General features: G+C 48.6%; 2 protein-coding genes across 5 annotated transcripts in view; one reads left to right on the forward strand and one right to left on the reverse strand.

Annotated features, from left to right (window-relative positions):
* LOC138964089 (ankyrin repeat domain-containing protein 26-like) overlaps window positions 1–24,003 on the forward strand; it is a 609,546-nt gene that overhangs the window by 351,179 nt on the left and 234,364 nt on the right. The window lies entirely within an intron of this gene.
* The window catches only part of LOC138964094 (hemoglobin-3-like), a 30,336-nt gene continuing 7,799 nt past the window's right edge, over window positions 1,467–24,003 (reverse strand). Inside the window, exons 3-5 of one of the 2 annotated variants that reach the window (XM_070335982.1) lie at window positions 12,612–12,813; window positions 4,792–4,973; window positions 2,209–2,331 (exon numbers count right to left, since the gene is read on the reverse strand). In XM_070335982.1, the coding sequence (XP_070192083.1) occupies window positions 2,325–2,331; window positions 4,792–4,973; window positions 12,612–12,813 (391 nt within the window). In that variant the 3' untranslated portion in view covers window positions 2,209–2,324. Of the gene's footprint in view, window positions 2,332–4,791; window positions 4,974–12,611; window positions 12,814–24,003 lie in introns of both variants that reach the window. The other variant, XM_070335983.1, reaches the window with a different exon arrangement.

The following is a 24,003-nucleotide window of genomic DNA, read 5'->3' on the forward strand; positions in this document are numbered from 1 at the left end:
ATGGTTATACACACCAGTTGTCTGCCCAAACTGCAACCTTCTTGAGGACTCTATTGGACAGCTCAGGTACAAGGTCGTTGATGAAGAGTATGAACAAGGTGGGCTAGAGGACTCCTCCCTGTTGAACTCCTTGGCGGAGCAGCACCTTCTGGCCACAGTGCCCATCCACCAGCACTCGAGATCTGGCTCTTCTGTTGTGCAGGTAGGATCGTTTCCACTATATAGTACATGTTGCCTCTGATACCGTTCCACAGGAGCTTATAACCAGGAGTCCATCTTTCCAGACCTTGTTGACTTCTTTCTGTAGATCAGTGACCTGGGTTGTGTGTGTGTGTGTAGAAGGGATAACATGATTACTTTGTGGGCGGCATCAAGCAAAACGTCCATGTCATTCTGGATTATTGACGGACCCAGACATGGACGTAACAAACCAAAACTCCATATAACGACCTAATTACGATTACATTTTCAAAGTCGTTGGAGAGAGGTACCACTGTACATGACTGTCCTTGTCTCCAGCTGAGGTTGTAAATGTCCTGAAGTTTTGGGAGGGCTGAGTTGCCTAGGTGTTGCAGCATCTCGTTAGTGATATTGTTTGGACCTGGAGACTTTTTCTGCTTTAGTTTCTTGATAGCAGCCTTCAGTTCAGCTATGGTGATGTCATGCTGCATGACTTCTTGGACAGTTCTTCTCTTCTCTCCCTCAGTTCTGTTCTCACTTCCTTTTGTAAAGGTAGTATGGTGGTGTTGCTTTCTTTCTTGTACATTTTTGCATTGCTTCTTTTCTTGTGATGGTTTTATTTTCTTCTTCAAGAGTGATCTTCCTCCCCTTAATTGTTGCCTTCATCGTTCAGTGCTCTTGTTAGTTTTCAGATCTCGAGCTTTGTGGTGTCTTTTTTTCCATGTTCAGCCCTGCTGTCTTTTGTCACCAGCCTCTTCTTGTGCACTCAAGCTTTGTTCTAATGAGCTTTGCTTTGCTTTTTTGGAGCTTAATGTCACGAGTGGATTGTTACGTGTATGAACGTTTTTACCCCGCCATTCATGCAGCATACGCCGATTTCAGGGGAAGCATGCTGGGTATTTTCGTGTTTCTACAACCCTCCGAACTCTGACATGGATTACAGGATCTTTTCCGTGCACACTTGGTCTTGTGCTTGCGTGTACACAATAAGAGGGATAAGGCACTAGCAGGTTTGCACATAAGTTGACCTGGGAGATGGAAAAAATCTCTCTCTGACTTTGAGTGCCAACAAACTCTTACGCACATGCACGCGTGCACATACACACACATATACACACAAACCGCCGGTGCACGCGCGCAAATGACCCCAAAAATTGACTTCACTCATATTTTGCTAATATTTTGTCTGTAATATTTTCAGAGTGTATTGAAACAAGTGTGAGAACAAAATTAGAGAAATCTACCGGACTGACTTTATGACATAGAATTTTGAATATGATGACATGCCAAAAATCATATAAACGAGTGATGAAAACAAAACAATGACACAATACAGAGCAGTCCATACAATCACAAATAAAAAAAAAACTAAAACAATTGACAGTGACATTTTTTCACAGACCTGCAAATCATATCATACCCCAATTTTGAAAAATGGCAAATGCAAATTAAGAAACTGATTTAGTTTTAATCCACAAAAATGTCATGTAATTACGCTATTTCCAGCCATATAAAAAAGCCATGTTACAATAATTCAAATAGAAACACATTATTACAACAAACGTAAACCAAGGATCAAAAACACGTACTTACAAAGGTCCTGTTATTGTAACTGATTGGTCAGATACCCCATTCAATTACAACAACCCTCGTTTATATGATTCTTGGCATGTCATCATATTCAAAATTCTGTATCATAACGTGTGTCAGATGATTTCTCTAAATTTGTTAACACATGCTTCAACACACTGAAAATATCATAGGCAAAATATTAGCTAAATCTATTTTTTGGGTCAATATTGGTGTCCAAAGTCTTTAAACGCACCAGTTAGTATCACTTTTTTTCATTCACACAAGAATGACATTTAGCAGAGTTGCATTTGACTGTATTGAGTTTTGTTGTTGTTGAACTGTAGAATGCATACATATAGTCTTCACAAAACCTGGCTTTGTTTTGTATTGTGTTATTTGTGGTTTTATTGTTCATCAAGGTTTGCGAATGTATTTCTTGTGTTGGAGCTCGAGGTAGCGCTGATCAATGATTGTGATGATGGTGCGTAAGGCACAAGTCCAGGCATCCCGTGTCACGGTGTTCATGTTGCTGTGGCCCACCTTCTCCTCCATGAAGGTCAGCAGTGTCGACATCATGTCCTGCCACATGCAACAAACTCTTCTTTTAGCAGTGTCGACATCATATGTCCTGCCACATGCAACTAACTCTTCTTTTAGCAGTGTCGGCATCATATGTCCTGCCACATGCAACTAACTCTTCTTTTAGCAATGTCGACATCATGTCCTGCCACATGCAACAAACTCTTCTTTTAGCAGTGTCGACATCATGTCCTGCCACATGCAACAAACTCTTCTTTTAGCAGTGTCGACATCATATGTCCTGCCACATGCAACTAAGTCTTCTTTTAGCAGTGTCAACATCATGTCCTGCCACATGCAACTCACTCTTCTTTTAGCAGTGTCAACATCATGTCCTGCCACATGCAACAAACTCTTCTTTTAGCAATGTCGACATCATATGTCCTGCCACATGCAACTAACTCTTCTTTTAGCAGTGTCGACATCATGTCCTGCCACATGCAACTAAGTCTTCTTTTAGCAGTGTCGACATCATGTCCTGCCACATGCAACTAACTCTTCTTTTAGCAGTGTCGACATCATGTCCTGCCACATGCAACAAACTCTTCTTTTAGCAATGTCGACATCATATGTCCTGCCACATGCAACTAAGTCTTCTTTTAGCAATGTCGACATCATGTCCTGCCACATGCAACAAACTCTTCTTTTAGCAGTGTCGACATCATGTCCTGCCACATATGCAACAAACTCTTCTTTTTGCAGTGTTGACATCATGCATGTCCTGCCACATGCCACAAACTCTTCTTTTAATTACACATACTGTACCATACTTTACCATGACTATATAGATCATTATTAAAAAAAGATTACTGTCTGTATAAGTGCCTCGGATTCCAGAAATAGCCGATAGTTCATATAATCCGGGCTATCACGTGACATCTGGGTATATTCGCTTTTCCTTTGGGTGTGGAACAGTACGATTCGTTCCCCATCTACAGCATCACTGGCAGTTTTCATAAACTAGCTGTTAAGATCTTTCCTTTTTCGTTTCGTACACAATAATGAGCTCCCCTCGAACTCTGCGACCGACTCAGCACAATAAACACCGCAGTGTTGCTGCTGTTCCAAAACCAAAGCGTGGCAAAGCTTAATTTTTTGCTCGGCCACACGACCGGTTGAACATGAGTACAGTGGAGTCCGGGTACAACGAATCTCAAGGGAGATGCATTTTAGTTCGTTATATCAGTAATTCGCTGTAGAGTTTTCAACCTCACGAGAGGGGTGACCACACCACCCCCTCCCCCATACACTCACACAGAGACACACAAACAACAGGATTGAGTCTATGCTAACCACTTCTTGTGGCTACTAAACAATAACAACAAACTCCTAATATTTCTTTAAACGTTCTGTAAAAAATGATTTGTATGAATGGTGTTGAAAAGAAGAGATAAAATAAATCCTCAAGGCAGTGACCGCACTCACCATGCACTGACATACGAAAGCAGCCACACAAACACAGCACAGAGGCACATGTGCAGATGCTTTGCGAGAATAACCTTGAAAACCAGTTTGAATAAAAAGCAGCATAGAGCTGCATGTCATAAGTTATTTATTTTCTTTTTGTCTGGCTTTATTGACTGCATGCCGATCTTGTGGCAGTGACTTTTCACTCTTCAGTCGGAAATACACTAAACACAACACCGCTCTCACTCTCCCTCGCTGCCTACCCTACAGCCGTGACAACTTATGCTTGGAAACTGTGTGGAAGAGTGCACCTCTCTATTTCTCTCCAATGATCTTCCTGCTGACAGTGACACCAGACACCCCACTGAGTTTAGCCAGCTACCCCCCTCTCTCTCTCTCCCTTCCCCCAGCCATATATGAAAGGAGAACCACCTCTCATAGCTAAAACTAGGTCAATGACCCCTGGGAAGAAGGTCGCTGAGTGTCTATAAACAAGGCCACCCAGCTGCCCTGTGATCTCGCCACACACGCAGATCAGATCGTTGTAGCCTTGTGACTTTTAGAGACAAAGCGGCTCTGGGGCGATGAAAACGTGTTGTGCCCGATGCATGTGTACTGGTGTGTACTGAGCACAGTCATAGCTTTGCAGCTGATTGGAATAGTGAAAACACAGTGGCTGTGGCTGTTCCGTGCACCTCCCGCGGTTTGTTCAGAGTTCGCTCATCACGCGATGTGCACTTGTGTTTGTGTATTTTTGTCTTTGGAGACAATTATTGACATCAGTTCGTTGTAGCCTTGTGACTTTTAGAGACAAAACGGCTCTGGGGCGATGAAAACGTGTTTGTTATAAGAGGGGTTCGTTATGCAAATGAGTTCAAAAGGTTCGTTGTAGTCGGAAAGTAACAAGTAAGAAATAGAAGGCTGTCTGCCGGGAAATCAATGGCAGTTCGTTAAAAGCGGGATTTTGTTATACCCAGGTTCGTTATAGCTGGACTCCACTGTACATTGTAAGGCTATTAGTAAAGCAAACAGCGGCAGTGTCGGCCCACTCACTTTGTGATCAGGGAGCCCTCACAGCCACAACCTCCCCTCATCTCACGGTCCAAAGATGGTACGGTCGAGTGCTCGCCATCTTTGGAGGTGAGGGGCGGCACTGGTTCTGTTACTCTGGGAGGCCAGGCAGCTTCCTCCATGCACCCCTTTCTGGTACTTTTCCCCATGCCGGGAGTTCGATCCTGCCGGAGAGGTCCAGAAGGTTGCGGCCTTTATTCTGATTAAGACTCTGTCCTATTATTTCAGACTCACAGGCCTCATGAGCAAGCTAATTTCCAATGGAAGCTTAACTCGCGTATAGAAACAGTACTTTCGTCTGCGATGCCATTTGCAAATTCTCAGTGTTGACGAATTTGTGAAGAGAAGAAACGAGTAACAACAAGAGAGATGAAAGCGTTGTATGCATTTTTGGGCTTGAGGGAAGATTGCAAATTTGACTCTGTTCTTGTCATGCTCCAGAAGTGTGATACAATCTTGCACACGCTTGCTTTAGTAGTGGTAAAGAAGGAAAGTGGGAGACATACTCTTCTTCTTCTTGTCGTTCGCCTAGAGACATATACTCTTCTTTTAGCAGTGTAGATAATTATGTCCCGCCACCATCCTGAACTCAGGTCAAAATGAGTTCGGCTCATTCTCTCCCTGACAGGATGTCTTGAGTTTCCTTGTGGCAAGGAAACCGATTTTTTTACATATTAAATAACATATTCTTACTCCGAATCACATTAGCATTGAGTCACCTGAGATGCTTATCACTGAAAAACGCTTACCCGGCTAAAAATTTTAAAGGGAAGCAACCCCATCACCAAAACGAAAGTGAAAGTAGCTTTGGTAATGGGCCAGCACACTGGGAGTTACCTCCCATACGGGTGTGTGCCACGTCACTTCCTCTAGGAACACGTGCCTATTCTCATACGTCTTTTTCACCTCGGAGAGGACGGTTCACTTTTAGACGCTCTGTGGCTGACCTTGTGTGTTTGAGTGACACCCGCCGGCCACGTTACCCAGCTTTTCTGCTCGCCTTGCCTACAGTTTGGTGAGCTCGTTCCCGTTTGTTGTTGGTTGTTTGCGCTGTTTTCGTTACTGTACGTTGTCCGTTTTTTGCGGACTTGTGTGTCAGTGACTTGCGTGTTTCGCCATTTTGTTGTGTGAGTTAGTTTACTAGCTCGTGTGACTTTGTTTGTAGCTCTACGTGCCTCTGTTGTTGTGGGGCAAGTGTAGCTATCGTATTTTGTTGACGCGAAAGTGTGTGTGTTTACTGAGTTTTCCAGTCGTTTAGACTTACGTTTCAGTAAATTTTTTCGCGTTGCCACGTGTTGTTGTCAGCATGTCTGATTCAGACAAGCGCCGTGGCAAGTCGGACCCCAAGGGGAAAGTTAAGCCTAAGTCTTCCTCTTCCAAAGCAACTTTACTTGTTACAGACCAAGATCGTAACACTTTGTTGTCTGTACCTATTTCGGCGCCTAGCGCTGTTACTACTTCTGCTTCTTTTGCGGCGCCTAGCGCTACTGTTACTTCTGCACCTGTCTCTACTACGGAGACTTCGTCATCGTTGTTAGCACCTGGACAGGGTGCGTTGGTTTCCTCTCTGTTAAAGTCACTGGTTCCGGATATCCGCAGCTTGGTGCAGGCAGAGTTCCAGCGTTCCGTCGCCAGCAGTTCGGCTTTTCCGGCATCTGGCAGTGACGTCCGGGCATTGGCTTCCGTGTCTTTGCCCTCCACTTCCGGTTTGGATCAGCGTCCTCCCTCTTCAGCGTCGGCTGGTAAGCAGAGCTGGTCCGATAGCCCTCGTGAGGCGCCTGGACGTTCTCCTTCGGGGGACAGCTCTTTCGCATCGGGTCACGACCGATACCATGCTGATCTTTCATTTCCGGCGATAACCTACGAGGCCCTGGATTTGATCGAACAGCGGCGGCAGTCGGTTTCGGCTGCCGCATTTCCGGCACTCGCCGGAAGTGATGATCCGTCCGCTCCGGCACGCTACGGCGGTCGCGGCAGGATGGAGTATTCACTGACTTCCGGTCCTTCCGGATCGCGAAGTCAACCAGTGCAGCCTTCACTTCCGCATTGCGCGGTTCCGTCGGCTACACTTCCGGTTTCGGCCGGACACGCTTCTTCCTCTTCTGGTGGTTCCTTCCGGATACCAGATAGTGGATTCCAGCGTACGCCTTCCGGCCATTTAGTGCCTAGGCTTGAGCAGGCATCACTCCACTCAGTCGGGGGAGTGACATCAGCTCATCCAGCTCCGGTTTTTGCGGATGGTCGTCCTGCTTACCCTTTACCTTCACAAGGTTCTGGGCTGCAGGATGATGTTAGTGCGCAGGCATTTCCGGTTTCCGGTTTGCCAGGGCATGCTTCTGCTTCCGGAACTGGCGACTTCGGTCATGGTTCCACGTGTGACTATTCTGATGCTCCATCAGTGGTCAGCGAGGAGTCTCGGGGCGTGTTTCCGTCGAAGCTCAAGTCTGTTCTTGACATCGCGGCGGAAGTAACGTATCGTTATTTCCCCGAAGGGGTGGTGGCTGCGGACTCTTCCGCTCCATTCGTTCCTTCGGCCATGGCGGACTTCTGGCCGGCACAGGAAGATGTTTCTTCCTTCCGGTTCGCCGAGTCTCCGTCAGTGGCTTACCAACTTTCGCATTCGCTGGTTCGTCCAGCACATGCGGGGAGTGGTATTCGGCCAGTGCCTGTTCCGTTACTGCTTCCTTTTGGTCCAGTTCCGGAATTAGCTCAGCAGTGGGTGGCGTCAGCTTCTCAAGCCTCTTCCTTTGTGCCTACGGCCAATAGGAAGCTTAGCTTGCCCACTCAGAGCCAGAGCTGGCTGGCGTCTTTTGCACTCCCTAGGGCTACCCTTCCGGTTTCCCGGGAATTGCTGCCTCTTCTGGCTAAACCGATCAAGCGTGATTCGGTTCTGCCGGTTTCTGAGGCTTCCCTCCTCTCTGCTGAGGAGGTTGGACGTCGGCAGATCGAACTGTCCTCCATTGCGGAGACTCTTGTTCGGACTCTGTCTCGGGCATTGACCGATTCGCTGGTTCCTTTCACTCTCAGTGAAGAACAGAATGCGGACGATGTCTCTGCGCTTTTGACCGCATTGGCCAAGGCCAATGAGGAACAATTGCGTCTTTTCTCCCTGCAGTACACCCAAGCGGTCCTCTGTAGGAGGGATCTCTTCCTCTCGCAGTCCCAATTCACGGAGCTGGCTACTAGGGAGACCTTGAGAGTCTCCCCGGTCTCAGAGGAATCTCTCTTCTGTCCGCTGGCACTGGATGCCAGACAGAAGGAGATTCAGTCGAACAAGGACAGTCAGTTCCTCGACTTCACTCTGAAGGGGGTGAAACAGTCTCAGCCATCTAAGCAAAAGCAGGCTCAGACATCGTCGAACCCAAAGCCAGCTCAGAAGCGGCAGGCTCCGCCGGCCGCTCGTGGCGGGAAGAAGAGGACGGCATCGGGGAGGGGGCGTGGCGGCTCTGGAAGTAAGCCACACCCCCAATGAAGCGCTCCCGATCTCACCCCCCTCCCGCCCTCCACCTTTGTGATGGCGGGAGGCCCCTCCCGTGCGCTTTCTCGTTGGATGTCGGTAGTAGACAGCCAATGGATTGTGGGAGTGGTGAGATCGGGCTTCCGTCTGCTCTGGCGGGAGGAAAAGGCGCCTCTTACCCGAGTGCCGCCGCGGTTCAAGCCCCCCTTCTCTCAGGAAGCACGTTCCGTCTTGCAGTCGGAAATTGCCTCCCTGGAGCAGAAGGGCGCGGTGGAGAGAGTTCGGGTCCACAGCTCCCTGGGATTTTACGGGCGTCTTTTCGCCGTTCCCAAAGCGTCAGGAGGATGGCGTCCCGTGTTGGATTTATCTCTCCTCAACACTTTCTTGAGGGAGATAAAATTCAAGATGGAGACGCCAGCCTCTGTCCGAGACTCTCTCCGCCCAGGAGACTGGGTGACCTCGATCGATCTCACGGACGCATACTTTCACATTCTTATGCATCCGGCCGACCGGAAATGGCTTCGTTTCCGGTGGGGAGATCAGATCTACCAGTTTCGCGCACTCCCTTTCGGGCTGTCTCTCGCACCATGGATTTTCACCATGGTGGTGAGACAGGTCTGTGCACTGGTGAGGTCCCAGGGTATCCGCCTGCGGGCTTATCTGGACGACTGGCTCATCATGAACCAGTCCCAGAGTGGCTGTTCGCAAGATACCCTGACGGTTCTTCGAGAATCCAACTTGTTGGGGTTCTCGATCAACCGGGCGAAGTCGGAGCTGACCCCGTCACAGACATTCACTTATCTGGGGATGTCTTTCGACACGGTCGCTTGGACTGTCCAGCCTTCTCAGAGAAGGGTGGACAAGCTCCAAGCTCAGATTCGCTCCACTTTGCCTCTCCTGATGGCTTCCATCCGCTCGCTCGCCTCCATCTTGGGGCAGATGGAGTCTATGGCTCTTTTGGTCTCGCTGGGCCGTGTTCACAAACGTCCGCTTCAGTTCGCGCTGAAGCCGTTTGTGGACTCTCCTCTGGTGGACTGGGACGCCCTCATCCCTTTGCAGGGATGGTTCCAGTCTGCGACCCTTCCGTGGTTGGACACGGAGTGGGTCTGCAGAGGTGTTCCGATCGTCGTGCCCCTCCCCGACCTGGACCTCTTTATAGATGCGTCCAGGGAGGGTTGGGAGGCACATACAGATCTTCAGACTACTTCCGGTCTGTGGACGACGGAGCAGTCCTTGTGGCACATCAACTTGCTGGAGCTAGAGGCAGTTGCTCTAGCTCTGGCCGAGTTTCTGCCCTCCCTGTACGCCAAACATGTTCGTCTGTTTACGGACAACATGACAGTGGCGGCGTACCTCAACAAGCAGGGAGGCTCGCGGTCCCCGTCTCTCTCGGAGAGGGCTTGCGAGATCCTGGTGTGGTGCTTTCAGCATCGTATCACGATCTCGGCCAGGTACCTTCCAGGGAGGCTGAACACTCTGGCGGATGCGCTCAGTCGCTCCGGTACAGTGCTTCAGTCTGAGTGGACGATCACTCACGGGGCACTGCTTCGCCTTTGGGCCCAGGTTCAAAAGCCTCTGGTAGACCTTTTTGCCACAAGGTACTCGAGGAGGCTTCCGGTGTTCGTCTCGCCATTCCCGGACCCTCAGGCATGGCGAGTGACCGCTCTGGACTTTCCCTGGACGGGTCTGGAGGCGTACGCCTTTCCTCCCTTTCCGTTACTCAGCCGAGTAATCCGGAAAGCGGAGATGGAGGGGCCGGCCCTTCTTCTTCTGGTCGCCCCTCTGTGGCCGTCGCAGGTCTGGTATCCAGATCTTCTTCGGCTCGCCCAAGGGCCCCCCATTCCTCTCGCACTCGTGCGAGGGGAACTAGTGCAGCCCCGAACAGGCATTCCACACGAGGAGCCCAGTCTTCTGAAGCTTCACGTGTGGAAGTTGTTCGGGACTCGCTAAAGCGCTCTGGGGCGTCGTCTTTGACTCTGGACTTGGTGGCTCGCTCGCATAGAGCGTCCACCTCGTCAGTTTATGCTTCCCACTGTAAGTCATGGACTGCCTGGTGTTCAGCTAGAGGGGTGAGTTCGGTGGCTCCGCGCTCTATTCAGGTCGCCAACCACCTCTCTTTCATGTCTTCGCAGGGCGCCTCAGTCTCCTCGTTGAGGGTCCGGCGCTCCGCTATCTCGGCGACTCTTAAGCAGATCGGTCGTTCTGTTCGAGTCGGGGGCGTTATAGCTGCAGTCATTAAAGGGGCTGCTCTTAAGGAAGCTAAGGCTCGTTTGCCCGCTCCCAAGTGGGACTTGTTTTTAATCCTGGAATTCCTTCGTTCTGCGGATTTTGAGCCTTTAAGCGAGGCCAGTCTGTTCAATGTCACTCGCAAAGCGCTGTTTCTTCTTTTGTTGGCAACGGCCCGACGGGGTAGCGAGGTCCACGCCCTGTCGGGTCAGCCTGGGGATATCTCCTTTGAGTCGGACGGTTCCGCATCTTTGCGGTTCCGGCCCGATTTCCTGGCCAAGAATCAGTCTCCGGGGCAGGCCTCTCCGCAGGTTAGAGTCAAGGCTCTGACCAGCGCGTTGGCCCCGGATGACCCCGATTCGGTCAATTGCCCTGTGAGGGCACTCCGTCTGTACTTAGCCCGGACTCAGCCGATTCGGTCTAGTTCTCAGAAGTTGTTGTTTATCTCTCTCCTTACTAGGTGCGAGAAAGATTTGTCGAAGGTAACGTTGGCCCGGTGGGTGTCCTCGCTCATCAAGCAAGCTTATGAGTGGAGTCGCACAAAGAGGGGAGGGGGGTTATGCCCTCCTTGCCACTTGACTCGGCCCGAGCCCATGAAACGAGGGCGTGGGCATCCTCTCTGGCAGTACTGCGCTCCAGACGTCTAGAGGAGGTGCTGACAACTGCGTATTGGCGTTCCGAAGATGTTTTCATAAACTTTTATCTTCGGGACGTCGCAGCTCTTCGACAGGATGGCTCCAGAGGCCTTCCAGCGCTCATAGCAGCAGGCCAGTTCCTGTCCAGAACTTGATGGTGAGTTTTGATTCATTTCTAGCCCACCGCCTTGTTGATGTTATCTGCTAATGTGATTCGGAGTAAGAATATGTTATTTAATGGAAAATTTCCTAGATAAATTTTCATTTAATTAATATACTTACCCGAATCACATACTGTATTCCCTCCCACCTGCCCCGCGTATGGTTTTAAGATTTTTAAAGCCGTATGAGAATAGGCACGTGTTCCTAGAGGAAGTGACGTGGCACACACCCGTATGGGAGGTAACTCCCAGTGTGCTGGCCCATTACCAAAGCTACTTTCACTTTCGTTTTGGTGATGGGGTTGCTTCCCTTTAAAATGTTTAGCCGGGTAAGCGTTTTTCAGTGATAAGCATCTCAGGTGACTCAATGCTAATGTGATTCGGGTAAGTATATTAATTAAATGAAAATTTATCTAGGAAATTTTCTATTTAGAGCTTTTTGTAATGTATTATTGATAAGAGCAGATTCGCGATCGTCGATAATGATTTTTCATGGTGTTTTGTAATTTTTAAATTACAAAGGAATTGATATGTAAGACAGTTTCAAGCGAGCTATTTTTCGCGGCTGTATTTACTGTGCAAACAACTCTAAATATGGCAAAAGTGTCACGTGATAATCAACCGTTTGGTTTCCGCGCTCACTGGAGCAGACGATTTTTTCTGTAACCAGTTGACAGTGATGAAACCATATTTTACGGTCTCCTTCTGGCAGCAGTCCCAAATTTTCGACTTGTTTTGACCTTAGAACGATGTCTTTATCATAACTGTGAAGAACAGAACGGAGATCACTGTCGAAGTCGGCCAATCTGCAATCATTTTCGTCTCGCGAACACTGATCTCAAATTTAGATCAGTGCTCGCGAAAACCATATGGGAGATAACTGTGTATTTTTGTTTTGATAGATTCGCGTAGGACTGTAGCGTCCGGTCAGGGAGAGAATGAGCCGAACTCATTTTGACCTGAGTTCAGGATGGTCCCGCCACATGAAAAAAACCTCTTCTTTTAGCAGTGTAGATATGTTCTAGCAGTGTAGACATTTCCTGCCACATAAAACAAAACTCCTCATTTAGCAGTGTAAATATGCCTGGAAGTGGAAGAGATAGATAAAGAAAAGTGTGAGACATACTCTTCTTTTAGCATCTAGTGTAGATAATTATATGTCCTGCTACATGCAAGAAAACTCTTCTATTGGCAGTGTAGACATATTTCCTGCCACATAAAACAAACTTTTCTTTTAGCAGTGGCTTGTTTCCTTGAATGTTTGTGCCTTTTAATAAAGATGTGCAAATAATAACGTGCTTAGGTATTGTGTGGGTGATGTACCTGGAAGTGGAGACTGAGGACACCCCGTGGCAGATGCCTGTCAGTCAGGCTGTCCAAGATGACCATCACCTCATCCTGGTTGTCCAGCATGTTAAAGATGGTGGTCAGAGACTCCATGTAGGCTGCCGCCAGATCGTGCATTGTGGCTGTGTCTCTCAGAACTCTTAACTCCCGCCGATTGACTTCCTTATTGCTGGTGTCACTGCCAAACACTCATTCATGTCACTCACACATGCAGGTTTGATCTTGGTGCAGCATGTTACTTTACCATGGTATCTTCTATTGTAAAACTAACAGATAGCCCAAAACGTAGTCATGTTCATTGGACTAGTATGTTTTGGATCAAGTAGAAATGTAAATGACTTGTGACTGGAAGTTAGGTATATGATCAAAACATTGTTGCTTCAGGTGAACAAATAACTGAGACATAGTCAAGCAATCTGTTGATAGTAGCTTCTTATTGTTATCTGGGCCATTTGCAGCTTAGAATATCATTCGAAAGACAAATAAATTTGTATTTACAGTGTTATACTTGGAATGTGAGCAGTAGTACAATTTGATTTGACTATAGCTGTCTCTTTCCATTCAGTGTCCTGGCTTTCATTCTGAGAAAGATAGTATCTGACAAGGTACTCATGATCCATTTCTTTTTCTTTTCTGTATACTAAAACCTAGCTCACATACCGACCCCTCCCAAGAACGACACCTGCTTTCCAGACAATTTTCTCGACATGGATGCCTCTCACACTGTAATTTACCTCCGAAAGGCAATCCTCCCGTTTTCTGACGAATGACCGACCAACAAAGAGACACAACTTCCATCTTAATTAATTGACCCCAGGCAACTGTGACCAGTGTAAACTATATTGCTTGAAGGGCATGCAGGTGTAAGCAGTTGGCGTTATCACTCCGCACACACCCCTCCATCATTAGTCACACATCGCAGACAGACAGTTGGGTTTGGTAAGTCAGTGGTGCATGCAGAATATTGATTATTTCTTGCGCTGGTCAGTAAAATTGATTGCCCTACAGGTCTTTTATATAGGGCTTGTGCTGTGATTCTGATAGTTGCAAAATCTTTGAAAGTTACGAGTGTGTAAGTGCTTGGCATGAGAGTGTGTGTATAACAAGAGAAAGAGAGCGTTGGTGAGAGGTGTACCTGGACAAGGCCAGTGTGTATAATGATTAACTGCATGTGTGTGCATAATTATAGTTATAGGTTATTCTCCAGAGCTGCAGTGTACCAGTGGAAACCATGTTACGAAGTTGACATTTCTTTAACTTAACTGAGACATTTTAACCATACAATTTGATTTCATTAATAAGAACTGGTTCCATGTATATCCTTCGCCTGCAGATAAAGAATTAGAAGTACTTGCACGTTTGTTTATGTTCAGTAAATTACAAGGGTTTTAGAGTACGTCACCTTTGTAACATGGAAACCAAAGGTTGTGACATGGATTTGAACACTAACAATTATAAAACAAGTTGCATGAAGCGAAATGACTACATTTAGTCAATCTGTCAAACTCACAGAATGAAATTAACAGACTGCATTTTGTTCACCAAAACATTATAGCTTTGTCCCCCGCGGCCATGCGCTAAGGAAGCACTGAACACTTTTATGAAAAAAGAGTGTAGAAGGTGACAAGCCAGTTAAATAGCGCAGGACAGCGGCTTTTCTATTTTCTTTTTAACTTTCTGAGCTGGTTTTGAAATCCAAACATAAGCTATCTACACTAGGCCAAAAAATTATTGCAACAAATTTCGCACCCAAATAAAAGCATTAACCCTCAGGCTGCATGGTTGGCGCGACATATATGTCGCGCTACTTTACGTATACTGTCACCTGGTTGTCACGACATATGTCGCGCTACTGGCTCAGTCTGGTTGGTCGGTTCCGATTACCTCCCATGCGAAAATCTATATGACCGTTTTTCTTTATTTTTCTCTCTGTTAATTCCCCAGTGGCTATGTAACATGTGTTACAGAATTGTACCAGTACAGTGTAAGGGTTAATACCCCTGTAATTTCATTCTTTTACAGGGATCACGTGACTGCCGCTCAAATAAGGGTACCCTCAAAATCAACTGGACAAAAACAGAAGGGCCCAATCAAAATTTGACAGTTAATCTGTATCAATCATGTATTTGTAGACAGACAAAGTCATGAATTTTTTGGACACAAGTGAACTATGACGAGTTTAAAAACTTTTTCCAAAACATTGAGTCACATCTGAACAAATAGGTGTAATGATCCAACATTTTGTTCCTTAGTATGTCTAGTATGTTGGTAAAATATTCTGAAAGTTTCAAAGCAATCCACCAGGTTATTGCTGAAATAAAGTGCTTTTTGATGCAAAAAGTACCATTAAATTACATATTCCTACTCCGAATCACATGTAGCATTGACGCAGTCTAAAGTGCTAAGGTCTGAAAAGGCTACCCGTCTTAAAGGGGAGCAACCCCAACTAGAAAAGTGTAAACGTAGCCATGGTAATGACCACGCACCCCGGGAGTTACCTCCCATCGTGCGTACCACGTCACTACTGCTACTGACCACGTGACCCCTATCATTCGACTCTACAGCTTTCTAAGGAGCAGGTCGTTGAATTTTTGGCTCTCGTGGAATTTCGCTGTTTGGTGTTTGCTTAGACACCCACCGGCACCCACATACCCGTCTGTTCGCCTGCTGCACTGGTAGTTGGTGAGCTCGTTCCTTTTTACTTTGTTGAACGTATATTTCTGTTGCTACTAGAAATTTTCGGCCACGTGTTGGTCACGTATTTTTGGTAGCCATTTTGAAATTTTGTCGCCATTTTGGTTGTCAGCATGTCTGACAGTGATAATAAGCGCGGCAAGGCCGATGTGAAGGGCAGAATTAAACCTAAATCTTCCCCTTCTGTACCTAAACCTCCTATTTTGGTCGTCGTGTCTGACGAGGCCAAGAATACTGTTTTGTCGGTTCCTATCTCTGCCCCGAATGACCATTCGGTTGGGGGGCAGTCTAATCTTCCTGCATGTTCTGTTTCTTCTCGCTCGCCTTCTCTGCCGGTTGCAGATCAGGCGTCTCTAGTTTCATCGTTACTTACTTCGTTGGTTCCTGAGCTTCGTACTTTGGTGCGAGAAGAGATGTTGCGTTCCAAGCCTGCGACTTCCGTTGTTGTTCCGTCGTTGGCTTCCATGACGCTTCCGGCCGAGACGTTGTCTAGGGCGGATGTTTTTGCTGCTTCGTCTTCTACCGCTGTGGTTGGCGACTCAAGTAAGTCGAGCTGGTCCACAGGCCCTCGTGAGGCCGTCGGACGCTCCCTGCTGGGACACAGCTCTTTTCGGCGGGTTCACGACCCGCAAACCCCTGTTCAGTCTCACCTTGGCTTCGTCGAAGACCATTGTGTTGCTGAGCAATGGCGGCAGCCGTTTCCGGCTGCTGCGCTTCCGGCACTCGCCGGAAGCATAGGTCCCCTGACGTACGCACCCGCTGTGGTCGTTTCCGGGGTTGACCGGACGTTGCCTTCCGGGCATTCGGCCTTCCGGCCGCCGTCCTCGGCGACGGCACTTCCGCTCTTCGCGGTCGCGTCTGATGCCTTTCCGGCTCCGCCCGGATTTACTGCTCCTTCCGCTTCCGCTTCCTCCCGGATGGCGGTCGCGGGGGAGCACCACCAGCCCTCTGGGCAGGTGTTGTCTCAGCCCTGGCCGGGGCAGTCAGCGCTTCCTCCTTTGGTTGTTGCTTCGACTGCGGTTCCGGTTCCGGCGGCTGCGGGCGTGCCGTCCTCTTACTCTTACCCTGGACAGGGCATGAGTGCGGATGGTGTTGGAGTGGACGGGTTTCCGGTTTCCGGTTACGGTGTTCACCGCCCTTCTACCAGCAACGTGGACTTTGGTCCTTCGCCGGATGTTTCGGATGTTCAGTCTGTCATCAGTGATTCCACACGTGTTGGTTATCCGGAGAGACTCAAAGCGGCCCTTGAGGCTGCAGCCGAGGTCACTTCGAGATATTTCGCGGAAGGGGCTTCGGTCTCTTTGGCTGCCGCTTCGGCGGCCCCGTCCGCGATGGCTGACTTTCGCTCTGGGAAGGATGATGACTCATACTTCCGGTTTATGGAGTCTCCATCCGTAGCGTTTCAGCTTTCTCAGGTTTTGGCCAAGCCATCTCCTTCCGGAAGCGGAATTCCTTCACTTCCGGTTCCGCTGCTGGTGCCTCACGGCTCAGTTCCGGAGCTCGCTCAGCAGTGGATGGCTTCGCCTGCTCAGGCTTCTGCGTTCGCGCTGTCTTCCCACAAGCGCTTGGTTTTGCAGAAGTTTAGCCGAAATTTGTTGGCCTCGTTCGCTCTCCCGCGGGCCTATTTGCCGGTTCCGCCGGAGATGCTCGCCTTGTTGGCCAAGCCTATCAAGAAGGATGAGGGCGTGCTCTTCTCTGAGAACACTCTTATTGCTTCTGAAGAGGCAGGTCGTCAGCAGTTGGAGCTTGCCTCCATCGCTGAGACCCTTATTCGGGCTCTTTCCCGCTCCCTCACTGATACGCTGAATCCTTTTACTCTCAGCGAGGATCAGGATGCGGATGACGTCTCCACTTTGTTGGCCGCTCTTGCGAGGGTCAACGAAGAACAAATGAGACTTTCTTCGGTGCACTACGCTCACTCCGTCATGTGTCGCCGGGATCTCTTCCTGGCACACTCACAATTCACGGAGCAGGCAACTAAAGACACTTTGCGTGCCTCACCGGTCATGGAGGGTTCCCTCTTCGGGCATCTCATTTTTGACGCCCGGAGACAGGAAATTCAGGCTAACAGGGATCAGCAGTTCTCTGACTTCTCCCTGCAAAGCCTTAAGCAGTCCAAGCAGTCTCAGCCTTCTCAGCCGAAGCAGGCTAAGGTTGCTGGCCCTCCCAAACCGGCAGACAAGGGTCAGGGCCGCTCGTCTTCTCGTGGCTCGAGAAAACGAACGGCTTCCGGCAGGGGGAGAGGCGGCTCGGGAAGCAAGCCTCACCCCCAATGAAGTGCTCCCGATCTCACCCCCCACCCCCCCCGCCCTCCACTCTGGTGATGGCGGGGGGCCCCTCCCGGGCACTTTCGCATTGGCTGGTTTCTATACAAAGCCAATGGATCGTGGGAGTCGTGAGGTCGGGCTTCCGTCTTCTCTGGAAAGATGGCAAGGCACCTCTGGCCAGGCGTCCGCCGGCGTTCAAGCCTCCCTTCTCTCAGGAAGCCTTTTCCGTCCTCCGGAAGGAAATAGCCTCCCTGGTTCAGAAGGGTGCGGTGGAGAAAGTCCTGAACCACAGCTCCCCCGGGTTTTACGGGCGGCTTTTCGCCGTCCCCAAGGCCTCGGGAGCATGGCGTCCCGTCTTGGACCTGTCTTTCCTCAATACTTTCTTGAGGGAGATACGGTTCAAGATGGAGACGCCAGCGTCGGTCAGGGACTCTCTCCGCCCGGGAGACTGGGCGACCTCCATCGACCTGACGGATGCATATTTTCACGTACTTATGCATCCAGCCGACCGGAAATGGCTTCGTTTCCGGTGGGCAGGTCAGGTTTACCAGTTCCGCGCTCTTCCCTTCGGACTGTCTCTCGCCCCTTGGGTCTTCACCATGGTCGTGAGACAGTTCTGCGCGCTGGCAAGGTCGCGGGGTATCCGGCTGCGCGCCTACCTGGACGATTGGCTCATCCTGAATCAGAGTCAGTCGGGGTGCGAGCAGGATACCCAATCGGTTCTTCGGGAGGCCAACATGTTTGGCTTCTCGATCAACCGATCAAAGTCGGAGCTGACACCGTGTCAGACATTCACCTACTTGGGAATGTCTTTCGACACGGTGGCTTGGACTGTCCAACCCTCTCAGAAGCGGGTGGACAAGCTCCAAGCGATCATACGCTCCACTTTGCCTCTCCCAAGGGCTTCCCTGCGGACTTTGGCCTCCATCTTAGGGCAGATGGAGTCCATGGCTCTCCTGGTTCCCCTGGGGAGGGTCCACAAACGTCCTTTTCAGCTGGCGCTGAAGCCGTTTGTGGACTCTCCTACGGTGGATTGGAACGCCCTCATCCCTCTCCAGGGATGGTTCCAATCCGCTACCCTTCCGTGGCTGGACACGGAGTGGGTATGCAGGGGTGTGCCGATAGCCCTTCCTGCCCCAGACTTGGACCTGTTCACGGACGCGTCCTTGGTGGGGTGGGGGGCTCACACAGACCGGCTGACTGCGTCAGGTCTGTGGTTGGCAGATCAGAGGATGCAGCACATCAACTTGCTGGAGCTAGAAGCCGTGGCTCTAGCTCTGGACAAGTTCCGGCCCTCCCTTCAGGCCAAGCATGTTCATCTGTTTACAGACAACACGACAGTGGCAGCTTACATCAACAAGCAGGGAGGGTCGCGGTCTCCGTCGCTCTCGGCCAGGGCCTGCGAGATCCTGATTTGGTGTTCACAGCATCAAATCAGGCTCTCGGCCAGGTACCTGCCCGGAAGCTTGAACACTCTGGCGGATGCGCTCAGCCGCTCCGACAGAGTGCTTCAAACAGAGTGGACCATCACTCACGGAGCGCTGGATCGTCTCTGGTCTCTTGTGCAGAAACCTCAGGTGGACCTGTTTGCCACCAGGTTCTCGAAGAGACTGCCAGTGTTCGTCTCACCATTCCCGGATCCCGAGGCGTGGGAGACGAACGCGATGGACATTTCCTGGTCAGGCCTGGAGGCTTACGCGTTCCCGCCCTTCCAATTACTCACTCGGGTAATCAGAAAGGCGGAACAGGAGGGTCCGTCCCTCCTGCTGATCGCTCCTCTTTGGCCGTCTCAGCCGTGGTTCCCGGACCTTCTGAGACTCGCCCAGGGCCCTCCCATTCCTCTCGCTCTCACGCGAGGAGAACTGGTACAACCTCACACCGGCAGCCTCCACGCAGAGCCTCAGTTGCTGAATCTTCACGCGTGGAGGTTGTACGGTCTTCTCTGAGGCGTGCTGGTGCATCAGATCTGACCATGGACCTGGTAGGACGCTCGCACAGAGCATCTACCTCGTCCGTATATGAGTCTCATTGGAGGGCCTGGGCTTCCTGGTGTCACGAACATCGGCTGGACGCTTTGGCGCCCCGCACGATGCACGTGGCGAACCATCTTGCTTTCATGTCTTCTCAGGGAGCTTCAGCTGCCTCGTTGAAAGTAAGATCAGCCATCTCGGCGACCCTACGGCAGTTAGGTCGCTCTATAGATGTCAGTGGCGTGATTTCTGGGGTCATCAAGGGCGCTTCCCTTTCTGACGTCAAAACTCGTACGCCTGTTCCTAAGTGGGATCTCTTATTGGTCCTTGAGTTTCTGCGTTCAGCAGACTTTGAACCTCTAAGAGATGCCAGTTTTGCGAATCTTACACGTAAGGCCCTTTTCCTTTTGCTGCTTGCATCGGCACGTAGGGGCAGTGAGATCCACGCTCTTTCCGGTAATTCAGATGACATTTCCTTTGAATCAGATGGGTCCGTTACTTTACGGTTTCGGCCGGATTTTCTTGCGAAAAACCAGGCTCCTGAGCGAGCGTCACCTATGGTTCATGTCAGGCCGTTGTCCACTATTCTGGCTCCGAATGACCCAGACTTAGTAAATTGCCCAGTTAGAGCTCTTCACATCTACCTTGCCCGTTCACAGTCACTTAGATCCACAGCTCAAAAGCTTTTGTTTATTTCTCTCAATACGGAGAGACATAAGGATATAACTAAGACGACTCTGGCCCGGTGGGTGTCGGCGCTCATTAGACACGCTTACGAGTGGAGCCGCCGTAATGAAGGGGGGACACAGCCTGTCCTTCCTCTGGAATCAGCTCGGGCTCACGAGACGCGAGCCTGGGCATCCTCCTTGGCCGTGTTACGATCAAGAAGACTGGAGGAGGTGTTACACACAGCATACTGGCGTTCGGAGGATGTCTTCATGAATTTTTATCTTCGTGACATCTCCGCTGTTCGCCAGGATGGTTCCAGAGCTTTGCCTGCCATGGTGGCAGGTGGTCAGCTCTTGACAAGGATTTGAGAGTGAGTTTGATTTTTCTTTCCCACCGCCTTGTTGTAACAATCTGCTACATGTGATTCGGAGTAGGAATATGTAATTTAATCGAAAATTTTATTGTAAATTTTCATTTGATTGATATACCTACCCGAATCACATAGTGTAGTCCCTCCCACCTACCCCGCTTATGATTTTGAGAATTTATTCTTAGAGTCGAATGATAGGGGTCATGTGGTCAGTAGCAGTAGTGACGTGGTACGCACGATGGGAGGTAACTCCCGGGGTGCGTGGTCATTACCATGGCTACGTTTACACTTTTCTAGTTGGGGTTGCTCCCCTTTAAGACGGGTAGCCTTTTCAGACCTTAGCACTTTAGACTGCGTCAATGCTACATGTGATTCGGGTAGGTATATTAATCAAATGAAAATTTACAATAAAATTTTCGATTTTGGACCGCTCATGCGATTGACACCTGCTTAGCATAGCACACGAAATATGCAAGCTAGCTAATTGATTTGGCTTTCTTCTTACATGTAAAAGTTGAAGAGTTTTGCTTATTGTGGTTTTTTTTATCGATTTATGGGCCCTTCTGTTTTTGTCCGGTCTATTTCGAGGGTACCCTTATTTGAGCGGCGGTCATGTGATCCCTGTAAAAGAAATCTTTAATCCGAAAGGTGATCCCGATAGTCAAGTGAACGGCCTTCCCAAGTAACCTTCCCACACGGATCCCATGTGGGCCCCAAGTGGGATCCCACATGGTGACGTTGTGGGAAGTCCCACATGGGTGCCATGTGGGATTTGATTACGACTTCCAGTGGGAGCCCAGTGGGAATTAAATGGGACACCAGTGGGAAACCAGTGGGACACGACTGGAAAACGGGTGGGGCACGAGTGGGATCAGGGTGGGAAACGAGTGGGATTCACGGGTGGAAAACGAGTGGGATTCAGGTAGGAAGCGAGTGGGATTCAGGTGGGAAGCAAGTGGGATACGGGTGGGAAACAAGTGGGGTTTAAATCGGAAACGTGTGGGACTTCTTAATTTTTCTTCTTCTGACTTCCGTAGAGGACTGGGTTCTTGCGAACGTCTCAAGAGTCCTGCGAATTTAAAAATCATCAATGTATAAAGAAAAACAAAAACAAGAACAACTGATACACACAGATACATATTCAAGCACACACACAGCTAGTTTTTTAATCACTCAAATCGAGTCATCGAGCGCGCGTGCAGCCACGTGCCGTGGGAAAGCCGTGTTGATGCGTTCATCAACCTTCGAGTTTGACAGTAATCCCACTGATCGTCTTCGCTTTGTTGAATATGAAGCACCGCCATTATATTACTCGGTGTTCTTCAGATGTAATCTTTAATCCATGCACATGCAATACTCGCGCGCACGGAACGTATTCACAGTCTATTCGCCGGCAATTGTAGCAAATTTCACACACTCTCAATCGGCAGGTGCGGAACTGAACAGGGCAGAGTAATAGTCCCGCAGTGAAAACAAAAATCCTTGAAAATATTTAGTCATCACGTGAGTAAATAAACCATTCTAGAGACAACAGTTGTTATTAACAGAACTGCAATAATTACACACATATAAAATACTTCGGTGTATTTTGAATGATAGTATTCAACGTTTGCTACGATTCAAACGAGTCTAGTGTAAACAGCGTGTGCTGTGACGTCACCGATCTCGATGGGGCAAATTGCAGACTCGCGCAGTGACAGTGTGTCGCGCTCGCAGCGTCGGAACATTTTCCTCGCACGCTGTGTGGGAACGAAGAGGGAATTCCCATTTTTATCCCATTTCTGTCGAAGTGCAAGCTTGTTTCCCAGAGACTAAGGGACGGCCCAGGTCTATACCACTTTCTTCCCATAGCTTTGACTGTGGGAGTTCTGTGGGATGGGAGTGGGCCCACTCTCCCATCCTCTTCCCACTTATTCACCACTGGGAACCCAGTGGGAATTCAATATGCGTGTTACTTGGGTTAATTGGCATATAAAGTGTGAATGAAATTACAGGGGAATTATGCTTTTGTTTGGGTGCAAAATTTGTTGCAATAATTGTTTGGCCTATAGTGTATATGTTTTTGGAATCAGGAAATGATAAAGAATAAGTTGAAATCATTATTGGATCGATTACTAAAATTTATCTTTTTCATTGAGATTTTTAATGACCAAAGTCATTAATTAATTTGTGAGCTCCCAAGCTGAAATTCAATCCCATAGTCTGGAATAGTACAAAATTATTTCAATAAATTTTATCAAAAAATGAGGGACCCTGTCAACTTTCACAAAAAGCTGGATATGACGTCATCAAAGATATTTATCCCCAAAAAAGAAAAAGTGTCTAGGAATATCATTCTCAGGAACTCTCATGTAAAGTTTCATGAAGTCCAGTAGTTTTCTCTGAATCGCTCTACACACACACACACCACCACCCTCATTTTGATTCCCCGTCTGTTAAAACATTTAGTCAAAACTTGACCGAATTCCGATGTAGTGGAACACATATAGTGGAATTCCCCTGTATTCCCCTCTTTTTGATCTTATTTTTGACTTCGAAGAGAGATTGAGAAAATTTCTTCACCAACCAATAGCAGAATGATGGGAAATTATGTCCTGCAAATTTGGTAGAAAATGGTCTGTCCTTCGAAGTTGATAATATAATATGCACAGTTTACTTTGGTTTATAGCGCTATATAAGCTGTCAATATTATTACTATTATATGATATAATAGTAATAATATTACAGCTTATATAGCGCAAACCAAAGTAAACTGTGCTCTCCGCACTTTATATACTAACTATAAAGAAAACCATAATATTTAAACATCAAATAGATATACATTCTATTAAAATAACATAACAGTAAACTTACAGCAACACACTATCCACTTATGCTCTATCCAGGCTCCCCTTCCCTGGTGATAGACTCATTTCATGACGCACTGACTTCCCTTGGCCACCGCAGTACTCCCCTGATCTCAACCCACCCCACTACTTTCTGTGGGGGTACCTCAAGGACAGGATATACGGCAACAATCCCCAGACCCTGGCAGCTCTGTAGGACGACATTAAAAGGAAAATCGGACGCATAAATATACCAGCTGACAAGCTAGCTGACATGATTGGAAGAGTCATGGACAATTTCAACGTTCGTGTTGCAGCAGTTCTTCACGAAGGAGAGCCTGGATAGAGCAATTCAACAACTAAGGACAAACCCGTTTCCACCAAATTTGCAAGACATAATCTCCCATCATTCTGCTATTGTTTGATGAACAAATTTTCTAAATCTCTTCGCAGTTAAAAATGAGATCAAAAAGAAAATAGGGCGCTTTTTTTGGACCACCCTGTATGCATGTTACATGAAACACGAGTGCACTGAGTGAGTGTCACATTTTGCAATTTAAGCAAAAGTCTTAC

The sequence above is a fragment of the Littorina saxatilis genome, linkage group LG4 (genome assembly GCF_037325665.1).
Source record: "Littorina saxatilis isolate snail1 linkage group LG4, US_GU_Lsax_2.0, whole genome shotgun sequence".
Classification (NCBI taxonomy): Eukaryota; Metazoa; Mollusca; class Gastropoda; order Littorinimorpha; family Littorinidae; genus Littorina; species Littorina saxatilis.